We start from the raw sequence: 13,885 nt of genomic DNA, 5'->3' as shown, positions 1-13,885 counted from the left end.
AGAGCTACAACTAGCCTGCTAAACAGCAACAAGTGTCATCTGGTTTACAGATGGCAAATAACTGACAGAAGCAGGCTTCAGGCATGCTTTTCAACTTTACCATGTAGTCTCACACTAATTAAACTCAGTGTTTACATTTTCTCTTAACTTTACAACGTGATGCTGTAAGATAGCTGCACTGTTCCACACATAGTCTGAATTTTCATATGCCACATAAGAGATTATTCTCTTTTCTCTTGAAACTCAAATGCTCAAAATGCAGCATTCTTGCTCTGAACAAAATGAAAAAGTTATGTTCAATATATCTATAGTAAAGGCATCTCCTGTGGATATTATTATCTGACATCCTATTTAATATAACAATGGTAGCGCTATCGTTCCTGAGGAAATCATTATCTTGTTTTGCTGTATTTGAGGGTAGCACCTGATTCAAATCAACACCAACATGTCCTCTCATGATTGTTTTGAACAAGTGTTATTATCCAAAGTGATTCTTTTCCACCATCAAAATGGTAAGCACATTAAAGTAATCATACAGTCAAGTGCCTCTGTCCAAGGTAGCACTTTTAAAAACTGTTTATAATCACGAGGTACTGATAAAGTAATTCAGAAATCAGAACATAATTAAAAAGAACAAATGGGTATGTGTTCCATTTCAGAATTACCTGAATTCAGGTCATAAAGACAGAACACCACTTATTCTCTCAGAAAGTGAATGGGAGCTCTTCCAGGTGCTTTGGATAGTCTTTGGCTCATGCTCCCACCTGCGAGCAGGGAAGCAGGACACATTTCCCTCCTGCCCATGAGGGCTGCAGTCTTTGGCAGGAGAGCCAATGCCCTGTCACTTTCATTCATGGTCAGCAAAGTCAATATTTTGGTGAGCAATTTTTTGCTTAAAAAGCAATAAATCCCACCATAAACTGTAATGGAACATTATAAAAGCAGAGAATATTTCTGAACTACAAAAATTGCCTATTTGAATCACATTCCTGGTAATCTTTGTGCCTTTTCCCCTGCAGGAATAAATTTGATCCTGCAACCTTTATTCAAATGAATATGTGAATAATCTGCTGAAGTCAAGCCAACCTAGCTGTTACAGGTCAGGCTGTAAGCCCCTTATTTATACTGAAAAGCAGTTGTGCAAGTCTTTCAGATGACAAAAACGAGCCAGTTTACATAAGTGCTCACCAGTGTGAATAATGACAATAATGAGGCCATAAATTGGAACAGTGAGGAGATCTGCTAGCATTGGCTAATTGTGTAAGTATTTTCAATGAAAGTACAGCAAAATAAAAATATTTGGCACAGTGATGGCTGAACTTGACGTTGCTTACTTATTTTCAGCCAGAGTGAGTAGATGTAACTTAATGCTACTTACTGAAAATATTGACTTTCTGGTTTTTCTGCTTTTGCTTTGGAAGGCTATACAATCTGACATGTACACCACCAGTCAATCTTTGGCACTTTTATCCGTACAGATGTCCTTTATTCTACCTGTCTCTTTTCATCTATGTTTCCATTGTTCAGAAACAGCATTAACCCACGCTTCAAATAATAAAACCATGCAGTCAGTTAGGTTCATGAACACACACAAAAATTTAGCTTCTGTCTCTGCTTTTTGTGTTATCTGATAGTAGTCTTACTCTACAGATAAGCCTGATATTTTGCTCTTACAACTGTCAACTAACATCTTAAAACCAACATATGGACTTCATAAATATCCTGTAGAAACTGCAGGAAACACAGAGAGAGAGAGGGAGAGAAACAGTAAAATTCAGTCATCCCCAATAATTTTTTTTATGTAATCAATGGATTTGCAGATGATTTGTTAAAATAAAAATGGTATGTTTAATCACTAAATGACGTCTATTTGTAATGATGAGGTGATTTTATTGTCATCTAAAGACTAGAGAGATAGATATGATACATCAAACATAATATAAGTTGCTACTTAGTTTCCTGTGATTTTCCTGGGTTTTGGAAATATAAAAGTTATTTAGAGATTCTTAAGTTGCCAGTCTGTGTGAACAGGTATTCTTTACACACTCTTGGGCTATTGGGTCATATTAAAATATTAATGTCTGAAAACACTGCCATTTGTATACCAATATAGTTTTCATGGTCTTTGGTTCAATTACAGTTAACAATCCATTGGGATGGTAGAAATGTAAACTTGAAGGTACTGATGTTTTAAAGCCCTATGTAGATGTGCAAAACACATTAAACCAACAAGATTTCAAAAGGATAACTTTTACTGATTGTTAATAGACTAAAATATGCAAGAAAACAATCAAAACCTTAAACTATTGCTAATGAAATGTTTCTACACTGGCCATTTGCTTGGGTCTAGCACTTCCCTAATGGGATCTACTTTATACAGAGCTCACAGAAAGCCAGTTAGCAGAAGAATTTTAAAGAAAAATCTATCTTACTGCAAGACTTTGCCAGGCAAAAATCTTCTCTAACCATAACCTAAAGAAGAAAATATATCGCTACATATGCCTTAAATTAGTTTCTTTCCTCATGCTTTATTCTTCTTTTCCTTTGGATTCATACTAGTTTATCTCGTGAACTATAGCATCTCAAAGCATTTTTAAACCAGTGAACAAAGGGAATAAATTCAGGAAGAATGAAGGAAGAAAAAAGAAACCTCTGACCTCATATTACCAAAACAAACAAACAAACAAACAAAAAAAAGACACTAAGATGAAAACAAAATAGTGCCATGGATTTACATATGGGGTTTTGATGGAAACTAGGGCTGGGTTTTAAATCAAAACTCACCATCTCAAAACCACTTCTTTTCATCCGCCTGCAGGACTTGAGGTAAGTACGTATGCGTTTTCTGGCACGCTCTTGATACTCAGGGAATTGTCGCCTGCATGAGTCAATGATAGCCTGGATCTTTTCTTTGGGCTGCTTAGAGATTGGGACCATTCGGTCCAAGTTTTCATCTACAAACAGCCTGACAAACATCTGTTGGCAAGAGGGAGACAGAGGAGACGGGTTTGGAGGGCTGCTCTCTTCTCTTCCTAGCTTCCTGTCTTGATTACTGAGAGGAAGACACTTTTTCTATCCACTGAAGAGCTTTGTAATGGGAAGCCAGAAATATTAAGCAAACAATTCTTTAAAGGATTATTTTTGGGAGGGGAGAGGGAGGACTGATTAAAAAAAAAGACAAGAAAAGAATAGTCTATAGGATACAGAACTTGTGAGATAAACCAGAACAGATTGTGAAAATAGGCACCACTTAAGTTTCATTATTAACAATAAGTTCTGATTGCTACATCATTTTATTGAACTGAATCTTTTTCTTTCTTTGAACAATTGCCTGTGTTTTCATGCATAATTACATACATTGGGAAAGCAATTGAAAACAGCTGACCACTGGAATGGTCTTCTGATAAACTAGCTACAGCCCCTTTGCATTCACTGGGTGAACATGCACGCACACACATATATACACACACATGCACACACACACAAAACAAAGCTTTGYTTTCCTCACTGGTAAAGATGGCACTCTGCCTTAAAATTCTAAATAAAACACAGTAAATCTGGTGTCTGTTGGCAAGAGTTTAATATGTTTTAAAATAATAATTAAAAGATCCTGCAAATTAAATTAACGTGCCTCTAATATTGTCCAACTTATCCATAAATAAAAATATAAAAGGAAGGTAGTAGAGGTAAACAAGGCAATGAGTGTAAGAGGACTTACATTAAAAGCTTTCAGTCGCTCAGCTTCTACCCCATCTGATTCATTAACCTTCTCAGGATCTTCCTGTTCATCATGGTCATCCTCATCCTCATCGCCTCGATTCAGAGACAGATCTTCAGCACCTCTGCCTACACTCTCATTCTTGCCAGAGTCATAGCTTGAATAGCTATGTGCAGGGGACTGAAAATAGAGAAAAAGAATATATTTGTAAAAATGGACCATGTAAATACAGTCTCCACATACTTTATAAACACTTAAAGAATTCCATGATTTTTTAAAAAATTCTTTATATTACTCTCTCCAGAGCCAACATAAAGTGCTCATGATTCTTGTGAGAGGGAACAATTCACGATACTATTCATTTCAGTGCTTTAAATAAATGACCAGATGCAAATTCAATAAACCAATTACTAAATGAAACTCCTATGATAATTACAGTTAAGATGAGACATGTGTTATATAGCCCTGTTTAAGTACTACAGACAGAAATTTCTTACAAATACTTTACATTAGTCAAGATGTAAATAAGAGCAGTGCATTTGCACAAAACTCCAAAGGAATAAAAATTACACATTTTAAGGCAAAGCAGAATTAAGACACAAACGCTGATATTCATCCAGTCATTATCAGTCATTATCAAGAGCTGCAATAAGTTATTCAAAACATGGTAATGGTCACATTCTAGTTTCCACTCACAAAAACCCAAAATGAATTAGAGATGTATATGTTTGTTAACATTATTAGTGCTCCTCTGAGAATCATAAAAGTGAAAATTGAATAGCAAATAATTTTTCTTTTCTCATATCAGCATTCTGAATTTTCTCCTGAGCAGAATAGTTAGTTTGCTGGATAAATCAGATGACCATCTCATTAGACTGCTACCCACTTGTATTGCCTAAAAAGTTGCCAGCTACAGAAAGAGCCAACACTGTTCATTYTTCCTTGCAATATCAAGATTTCAGTTATCTGGTTCCTTTGCATACACTTCAAACTGCAGATCTCAAAAAGCAATAAAAACCCTTCCATGACTTAACACTTTAAGATCAAATTTTCCCTAGCTACAAAAAAGTACCATGGAGTATCTCCATCAAAGCCAACAAACTCACATTCAGGTAATTCAGAGAACAATTTAAATTCTATAGTATTTTAATCCTGTAACATACCAAAATTTTCTTCTCTTGTGCCGAAGCACATTGTATACATGATGAATTTCATACTTTCTTCTGTACCTCCTGTCTAAATGTCACAAAAAATCAGGAGCATAAAACCTCAATCAACAATATATTTCAAATACATATGCGTAAAATTACGTGTCTTGATCTACATTTTGAGCCCACTAAAGACATCTTTATTTCAGAGGTGTTTTCACCAATAGCAGAATCTAGCTGGGCAGTAAGGTAGGAGGGAAAGGCAAACAAAACCAATCAATTTTAAGGTATATTTCTTGCTTTATATTTTTATTCTAAATTCTTTTTTCTTTCTCTGTTTTCATTTCCATCTTATCTTGGTCCTCTGTACACCATTAGCTTTGCAGTCAGTCCTGTTCTTTGCCGTGCCTTTGCAGCGTGCAGACTCAAAGCCTTCCTTTCTTGCCCATCTGCCCCAGGCTTCATGTTCTCACAGAACAAATCCTGTGAGTTCCACTTTTTAATCCTTAATGCTCCTAATATCAGATCTTGCAGTCTCTCCCCACCTTTCTTAAGAGTCTCTTCACTCCCTAGACCACTGCATACCCTCATGGTAGCTGTAGGGATAATGAAAATAAAACAAAACAACAACCCCTCAGATACAAACACCTTCAACAAGCAGCAAGCTTARCATCACCTCTTCTCTTCCTATAGCCTATGACTGCACAGTAGCAGGCAAGAAATTTTGCCACTGCCCCAGGGCTCAGGATGGCAGAGCTGAAATGGGGTGGAAAGACGAGACTTGGGAAAGCTACTGAGGCAGGGAAGACAAACTGCTCCTTTCCATGGTGCCCTGTGCAGATGACAAATACCTACATTGCTGCCAATTCAGGTAACACCTGAGGTTGCAGGAGGTGTTGAATCCATTGGGTAATCAGGTTCAGGAAAAAAATGGTTCTATCCTGATAGGAGATAACAGCTATAGCGTATTAGAGAGTTTATTGTATATGAGCAATAGTAACCTGTCCAATGAACACCAGCAGACCAACAGCAGCAGCCTGCTAGCCTGTTATTAAGGAATAGGAAGGGTGATTTCGCTTGACCCTGAAGAGATTTCCAGAACAAAATTTTTAGAGTAGAAATGGATGACCTGTTAGCATTATTGTAATTATGTCCAAGTGCTATGCAGTAGAAGATCTGATCTAGACTGCAAGACTTGTTCTTTCGCACTTCTTCATTTCACCCCGTATTACAGCTGTAATTCCAATAGTATTGTGGGAGCATGTGGAGGGCACCTAGATAATCAAGAAGCCATTTCTTGTATTAGGTGCCATATAAAGTTATAGTAAGAGGGACCTACTGCCCTGCAGAACTCTACTGTCTGGAACCCTTGTTCTGCAAACACTTGATTTCACGTGAGTCATTTCATCAGACAAAATACAATTAGACTACTCATGTGCATAAAGTTAAGCAGATGCAAAACTGATTTCAACATGTACAGATGTTTGGGCTGGAGGCCAAGATCATAAATTATGCACCAGGACTGAGATTTGCTTTCTGTGAAGGAAAGAAATTTAGGCCAAAATGGATTAGCTACATCTCTCTAAAAATTGTGATACTAATTTTTTAAGAAAGCATTATACAGACAGCCTTGTCCAATATTTTCTCCAAAATATTTATTTTAATAACAACTTTGGCACCTGAAATGAAATGTGGAGAACAGCATACTCCGAGCAAGTGGCATGGCAGGAGACCATATTTATTTATCAGGCAGCTTAAGACGGTTTATAGTAGCAGGAAGAAAGGTGGATTTTTTTCTAGTGTTGGTTCAGCATAGTAAGGAGGGAAGTTACAAAAGCTCAGTTCAGAATAAAATTTTTAACTTTTTATATTTCTGCACAGATGAATACTGAGTGATAGCAAAAACTAACTTTCTCTCACTTGTGTTGACTGCAGCGGCACAAAAGTTTGTAAACATTTTCTTTTGGCATTCCAGTGAGCAGTTTCAGTGCTAACCAAACATGGAGTATGATAGCGGAAGACAACTTTTCTTTAAGACATATTCCCCATTTATGAGTCTTATGCCATAGACAGCTGATCACTGTAGGCTGGCACTGTCCTTTAAAAAGACTGCTGCCACCTTTGCCAGGTAGGAAGCTACTCATTCTCATCTGTGCAATCCCTTCCCTTGTGCTGACAGACACATTTTTCTGGTCCTGCAGTGAACTAGATGGGAAAAGTGATCCTGTCAAAACTTTTTTTCCTCTGTTTTGCCAGTCTGTTTAACAGCAGGATAAGTTCCTGGCTCCAATTCACCACCTGAAAGCCCAAACCTTTGGGCTGACAGGCAGGAGTGACCACTGAGGAGCACATACATCTCTTTTGACAGCAGTGCAAGATTAAAGTGATCATGGAGCTGAAGCATTTGTTGGACACAAGATGTTCCACATGTGAAACTTTTGTGCTTGACAAATATGGATTGGAAAACAAAAGTGATAGCAACATTAAAAAAAAACTTACTCAGGCCTTACTCAAACAAATGAGGCCGAGGCTTAGGCCAAGAGTATTGCCTCTCCATAAACATTCAGATGATTACAAAGTTGCCTTAAAAATATTGAAATATTAATCAATAAATTCTGTTCATTTTGTCTTTGTTCTTTTCTGGAGGTTCCAAGTTCCAATCTTTCCCTTGCAATAATAAACACTAGAAGCTTCTGCTTTATAAAAATGACAGCAAAGGTTCTTGCCCAACAACGTGGTTCCAGAAGCTCGGAAATTAAAAAAAAAAAAAAAAAAAAAAAAGTGTTTCAAAGTGTTTCCAATAATTCTTGAGTTGGCAACAATAAGTCAGCTGAAGTTAGGTAAGTGTGAAATCATACAGTAAAAGACCTGAAAGGATATCACAGTGTTTCCTAGCATATTCTCCTGCCACAGGGCAAGATCAGAAGGTCATTCCTGACCTTTGTTTATCTGTTCTTATCTTAAAGACTTCCAGTGATGCAGATTCCATGCATCTCCCAGACACTCTATCCCAGTGTTTTACTGTCTTCAGAATTATTAGGATATTTTTAACACCTACCTCAGTCTTTCATAAACTGTATTAAGCCTGTTTCTTTTTCATCTCTCTACCACGTATGGCAATGGAGGACAGGTGTAGCTGGAGAAGAGATAATTCTCTTCCCTCTTTACTAGAATCTTTCAGATGCTTGAAGACTGTTATCATGTCCCATACACTCAATCTTCTCTTCCCAATTAATTCGTTCATTCTTTGTAACTCATGTTTTCCAGATTCATGTTCATTTTCACTGGTCTGCTCTGGATGTTCTTTATTTGGTCCAAAACTTCTTTAAAGAGCAGCTCCCAAAACTGCAAATGATATTCCATCTGAGGTCTTTCTATGGAGTTATTCCTTTATTGCTTGACTGATTTCTAATATGCTTGTAGCAGAAAGAGCATATCATCCTATTTGTAAGCCTAAAGAATTCCCCATATATGCAACAGAGTAACACAGAAATCCCACAGCTGCCAGCAGAAATCATTTTGTCAAGAATAAAGGAGCACGAATAAAACATGAACAAAAATAAAGTCTACCATAGCGCCTCCAGTGGCTCAGACATTGGTGGATGACCATCAGATATGATTTGTATAGGCAGGATAATGTCACATGAACTCACTGCACAAGGCTTTTCCCAGGAGCTGACAGCAGGAGACTCTTGGCTACTCTTAACTACCTTAATGACTGTACAGGGAAGGTTGTTGCTGTGTAGGCCAAAACTTATTCAGTATCAAAAACCTAATCATTAAGGATGGTTATTTGTCATGACCAAAAATTGGGAAAATCATGGCTTTGTGATTTTTAAAAAATGCTGAAAGGAAATAAAACCTGCCTTTTTAAGGAAAAGCTCTGTGAAGAGAGCCTAACATGAATTTTTTGAATCAGGCTTCATTTTTCTACATTTAGTTGGATAGCATATAATTATTTCAGTCATTACATGGCATTCATTGGTTACATAAACCACAGCACTCCTGTGAGGTGAAGAGATTTGTAGACATAGAGAGATCTAGAAATTTGAAGAGCTGGCAGGTATTAGCACAGGTTTCCATACTGTATGGAAAGGAAAGGAGTTGTGAAACAATATTTAAGGGTAGGTAGAGATGAAAACACTGTACTGGCTATACATAATTCTCTTTCAGAAATTTGTCTCCACAGGTGTAAGAGTTACTACATCACCATTTTTCATCAGTAAATAAAAACATAATCTAAAGTGGACAGAGTTCTGGTCGTTCCCTCAGTCATACCTCCAATCTTTTCTTCCTTGTCTTTCTATACCTTAGTCTTTCCCGCTCTAGCACTGAAAATGTCAAATTCTGTAATTTCAGCAGTTACTCTTGCAAATTAGGTGTGCTTTTCTGCATATATTTTCCCATGTGCAATTGTGTATATATGTTTTCATAGAAATCATTCATATGATTCAGATCAAAATATTATTATGATATCCAGTTTGATTGTTTTGAAGACTTTTTTTTCCAAAACTGTCAATTAAATTAGAACTTGGTTTTAATTATTTATTTCAGTTTTCCATTTTTAACAGATTCTATGTATGACAGGGCTTTTGAGGAAAGTATAACATATTAGTTTTCGTGAACTGACTGTATGAATAATGCATTTTATTTTATACATAAACACAATTAAAAAGTCAAGCCTGTAAGGTTAAGGGAAAACTTGTATCCTAAATCTTCCTCTTAAAATATTTGATCTGTATATTAATTTCTTAGAATGTCACTTATTTTGCTATGCAAATTGTGAATTTTCCATATTTTATGTAATTTGCATACTTTTTTTTAATATAAAATCTACAACATATATATAATATAAATAACACAACATAAAACAATAAATAACTCTAGGACATACATGCCTTTTTGTTACTAAAAGAGGTGAAACCATGAATTCAAACATTCCTATTCTTTTCTCCTCAATTCAAACACTAAAGTATCAGTCACAACTGGGAAACTAAGGTTTCCTAAGCATTCCTCTTTCAGTTTTTATAGATAGAAGTCCAACTCTCTGTGATTTTTCATTAGTAAGCCATTTGTCCATAACTTCATTTAACCTCTATGCTTTCCTCTCTTCCAAACTTTACTGCTGTTATCCTTTTTCCATGGCCTCTTTAAACTTTCATACTATCATGTGTGAGGAACTTTACTGCCCATCATTTTTTTTCACTACAGAAAAGACTCTGAAGTCTCAAACACAATTCCAGTGTCTCACCATTTATTTCTGGATCCAATTAACCTCATTTTTATAAACTTGTCATACATTTGCTCATGTTACCCATATCTTTGTATCTGACTATGACCCTTCTGCTCCCCGTTATACCACAGCTGTGGTGTACACACCACAATTTCAGCTTCTTCATAAAATTTCAAGCTTGATAATGGAAAGACATCATCATGCAAAATTTCTTCTATTTGGAGCATGAGTATTATAACATTTTAAATGGAAGAATGGAAAGATGAAATCTAGGATTTTGCAGATTTGACTCTATAGAAGTGTTATCTAACATGTAAATTGTTTTTGAGTACATCCTATAGGACATTTTATCATAAAACTTATATTACACTGAAATATTAAAAGATCTTTTCTGTTCTATCTGTGTTAACGTGAGGTTCAGAAAGACAACTCAATTATTTACAGTAGGAAATAAGTAACAAAAGTTTTTTTTTCATGAATTATCTTTGACATGGTCTTTTCTGCAGCCCCTGTGTTTTTACACTAGTCAATAAAGAAATAGTGACTGTTCCCAAGACTACGTATTTGATCTTTCCCAGTAATTAGCCAGCCTATATCATATTATCTGTTTGCCTATGACAACATTCCTTTTACAAGAGACACATTTATTAACAATAAGTAGAGTAAACTCTCAATTATCTAGGCACTTTCATTCCAGTAGGATTTATCTGGATAGATAGAAGTCTGGATAATTGAAAGATAAGAGATAATTGGAAAACCTTCTGAAACAGATCTTCCTGTGGTATGTTTTCTCTGTTTAGCTAAAATATATTCTATCCTGGGTCTATCCCACTGGTATTGACTGACTTTATTGAATTATATCACTTTGCCCTCATAGAAGCAATCTCAGAAATTAAATAGAAAATTAAAACAGAGAGGCAATTGAAAATTCTCAGTCAGGTAGAAGATGTTTAGAGGTGATAGTTTAAGGAACTTCTTTCTAGTTCCTCCTCTAACTTTTGCTGCTGCTTGGCACTAGGATATTCTCCCAGGCATGGAATGGAAATGTCAAAACATGCCTAGCCCACCAGTGTTAAGACTACCAGGGCACAGCAGATTTAACAGAGCAGGAGACTTGCCTACTTCTCATAGCTTTTGTTTTATAAAGTTGTTTTATTAAAGACTTCAGGAACTCCTGTCATTGATGTAGGAAGTTAGGCACTTTCAAACAGGTATTAAAAAACTAGTTATGTAACAATAATTGGTTATATTACACAAACAACATACATGCTGTGTTTTTAGCAAAAATGCAACATCCTCTGTGGGAGTTAAAAAGCTAAAGCTAAATAGTGACAGATTCAAATAAAAGCCTAAACTATTTTCAGCATCATACGCTGCTGTTTTGAAGCTTTGAAAGGATCTGACAGACTTTCTGTGAATTTGTGAAGCAGGGTTTGCCACATAAGAAAGCTCCATCACAAACTTCTGGCTTTCTGTAAACCGGGAGCCAATAGAGACTTTAAATACTTCCTATAGTACACCCAAAGTCAAACCAGAAGATCTGACTGTAGATATTATAATCCTTGCAAGAGCCTACCTTACTAAAAAAAAAGAATCCTATCTCATTATCAAATGTAAGTAACCTTCAAAATGCTCTTCTAAGGACAGTATTAGCATACTTTGTAGATACTACCATAGCTTTGGGAAGCCAAGAGCCTAAAGGTGCCCCATGTAGCTCTTGTGCTTTTGTTTAAATGCATTGATCAAAAACTATTTTACTAGAAAAACATCATTTCCAACTTTTGGTAAAGTTTTGGCTTTTTGCCAAGAAACTTTACAGTTCCCACTATTCTGATGAAATGTACTTCAGTGACTACAGAGGTTGACATTACGGGCAGCTAGTGAGCATTTTTGACCACCAATAAGTATTCGAACATAACCATTGTTCTCTGGTAGACTGTTAGAAAATCAGGTGCCAAGAGCTACAAACTATTTTGTAAAAACACTAGGCTGTTTGCTTCCTGTCTTTCCATTTAAATTGAGAATGACATAAGCAAAAAGCATTTAGGAGGCAACTCAGATGGAGAAGAGAGTAGTGGATATTCCAACGACAATTACAACAATTCAAGCCTAAAGACTCTCACTCTTCCCTTTGCAACGTGCCCTTCTTATCTGACAGAAGAGTAAGACATAACCCAGCATGTCAAGGATGGTGTAATGAGCAGCCCAGTTCATAGGAACTCTTTGAAGTGGGAACAGCACAGCCTGTTACAAAACCCAGTCTATCCTTCAAAGAGCCCACGTGCTGGTCAACAGTGTTACCACTAGCATTAAAAAATATCCCAAACCACTGCCAGTTTCAAAACAAAAGTAATTGCTGAGTACTACAACTGCAGTCATGGACTCTGAAGCCTAACTTAAGTATGAAGTTATTGTCAGTAGAAACAGGAAATGAGATATAGGAGTGAAATAATTTCTTGAAAAGTAGCTCAGTACTCCTAAGCTTAATGTTTCATTTCTAGGATTCTAATTTCTTAGGAATATCTGCATACAGGATGAATATCTGGATACAGGGAAATAATGCGATAATGTGATCATACAGAAGAGCAGAGTTTCTTATCAAACAAAATGACATAACTGGATGCTCTGTTTCCATCTTAAGTGCATTGCTGCCGGAAAGTCTGGAGGTAGCAGTATCTGCTCCCTCACTGCCAATATTAGGGAAACCACAGCTAATTCACTGGTCTAGTCATGGGCCCCTTGCCAAACATTTACAATGAACTAGAAAGTTGCCACAATCTTTGTTCTTCTTTCTTTCTCCTTTGCTATTCCTTCTGTTCATGTCCCTTATTTCAGTTTAAACCAATCTTTCAGCTAAGCTGCTTTCTCCTAACATCTTTTGTTCTTTTCTCTCTCCCTTGAGCTCATTATGCCTTGAGTCCTTCTTGCTTCATGCTCTTCTGGCATGGTTCTTTTCTCTCATGCTATTTCCCTCCTATCTCCCTCCTTAGTTTTCTCTCTGCTCCATCTTACCATAAATTTATGCTTTGACACCAAAAGGGTTCAATAACCATTTTTCTTTTTCAATTACAAACCTAAAACATAAGATTACTTTCTCAGGTCCTGAAGCATGAATCTACACTGGGAAATTAAGTGCTTATTTGTGAAAAACATCCCTTCTGACTAGGACTGTCAGCTACAGGTGAAATCCTTGTTAAGAGAACTACAACCACAAAGGAACTAAAGACTTTGTACCTATCCCTTTACTCCACCTCCTTCTTCTTCTTATTATTATTATGCTTTACTATAAGAGTTTCCTTCTAATCCTCCATAGCAAGCTCTTTCTATCTATGGTGCAATATTCCCAAGGAGCAAACATGTTCACAGGTAAAAAAGTTCAAGCTATATCAGGAAGTCAGGAGATGAGAATTTTTGTTTGGTTGGTTTTAACACTTACTTTCATCCTGCTTCCTGGTCTCTGTGTATCCCAGGAAAGACGGAGACAGAAGCCATGTGAGTGGCAGAGTTGTGCAAAATTTCAACAAGAGTCTTCAAGAAAGTAACTGCAGAGATAGATGCATGGGGTAATAATAGGTCAACACCGCAGGGTTTGTGTGCCCCAAGAGTGGCAGCACCAAGAGAAGAGCATCTGTTTTTGCTAGGTAGAGAGAAGGAGAGAGATAGCAATGAAAACCAAGGATGTCTCTGTTCCCTTCTTGCCAGGACTTTGGCAGAAGACTCCTATTTGAGGTTCAGGAACTCAGCTACTCCCTGTAAAGTCTGCCTAGGACCAGACAGCCGCTGGAT

General features: G+C 36.7%; 1 protein-coding gene across 2 annotated transcripts in view; it reads right to left on the bottom strand.

Moving 5' to 3' along the window:
• The window catches only part of NOL4 (nucleolar protein 4), an 82,680-nt gene that overhangs the window by 44,590 nt on the left and 24,205 nt on the right, over window positions 1-13,885 (bottom strand). Inside the window, exons 2-3 of one of the 2 annotated variants that reach the window (XM_026072840.1) lie at window positions 3,719-3,898; window positions 2,785-2,976 (exon numbers count right to left, since the gene is read on the bottom strand). In XM_026072840.1, the coding sequence (XP_025928625.1) occupies window positions 2,785-2,976; window positions 3,719-3,898 (372 nt within the window). The remainder of the gene's footprint in view (window positions 1-2,784; window positions 2,977-3,718; window positions 3,899-13,885) is intronic. The other variant, XM_026072841.1, reaches the window with a different exon arrangement.

Source organism: Apteryx rowi, unplaced genomic scaffold (assembly GCF_003343035.1).
Source record: "Apteryx rowi isolate R43461 unplaced genomic scaffold, aptRow1 scaffold_352, whole genome shotgun sequence".
Classification (NCBI taxonomy): Eukaryota; Metazoa; Chordata; class Aves; order Apterygiformes; family Apterygidae; genus Apteryx; species Apteryx rowi.
This window is presented reverse-complemented; position numbering and strand designations above follow the sequence as displayed.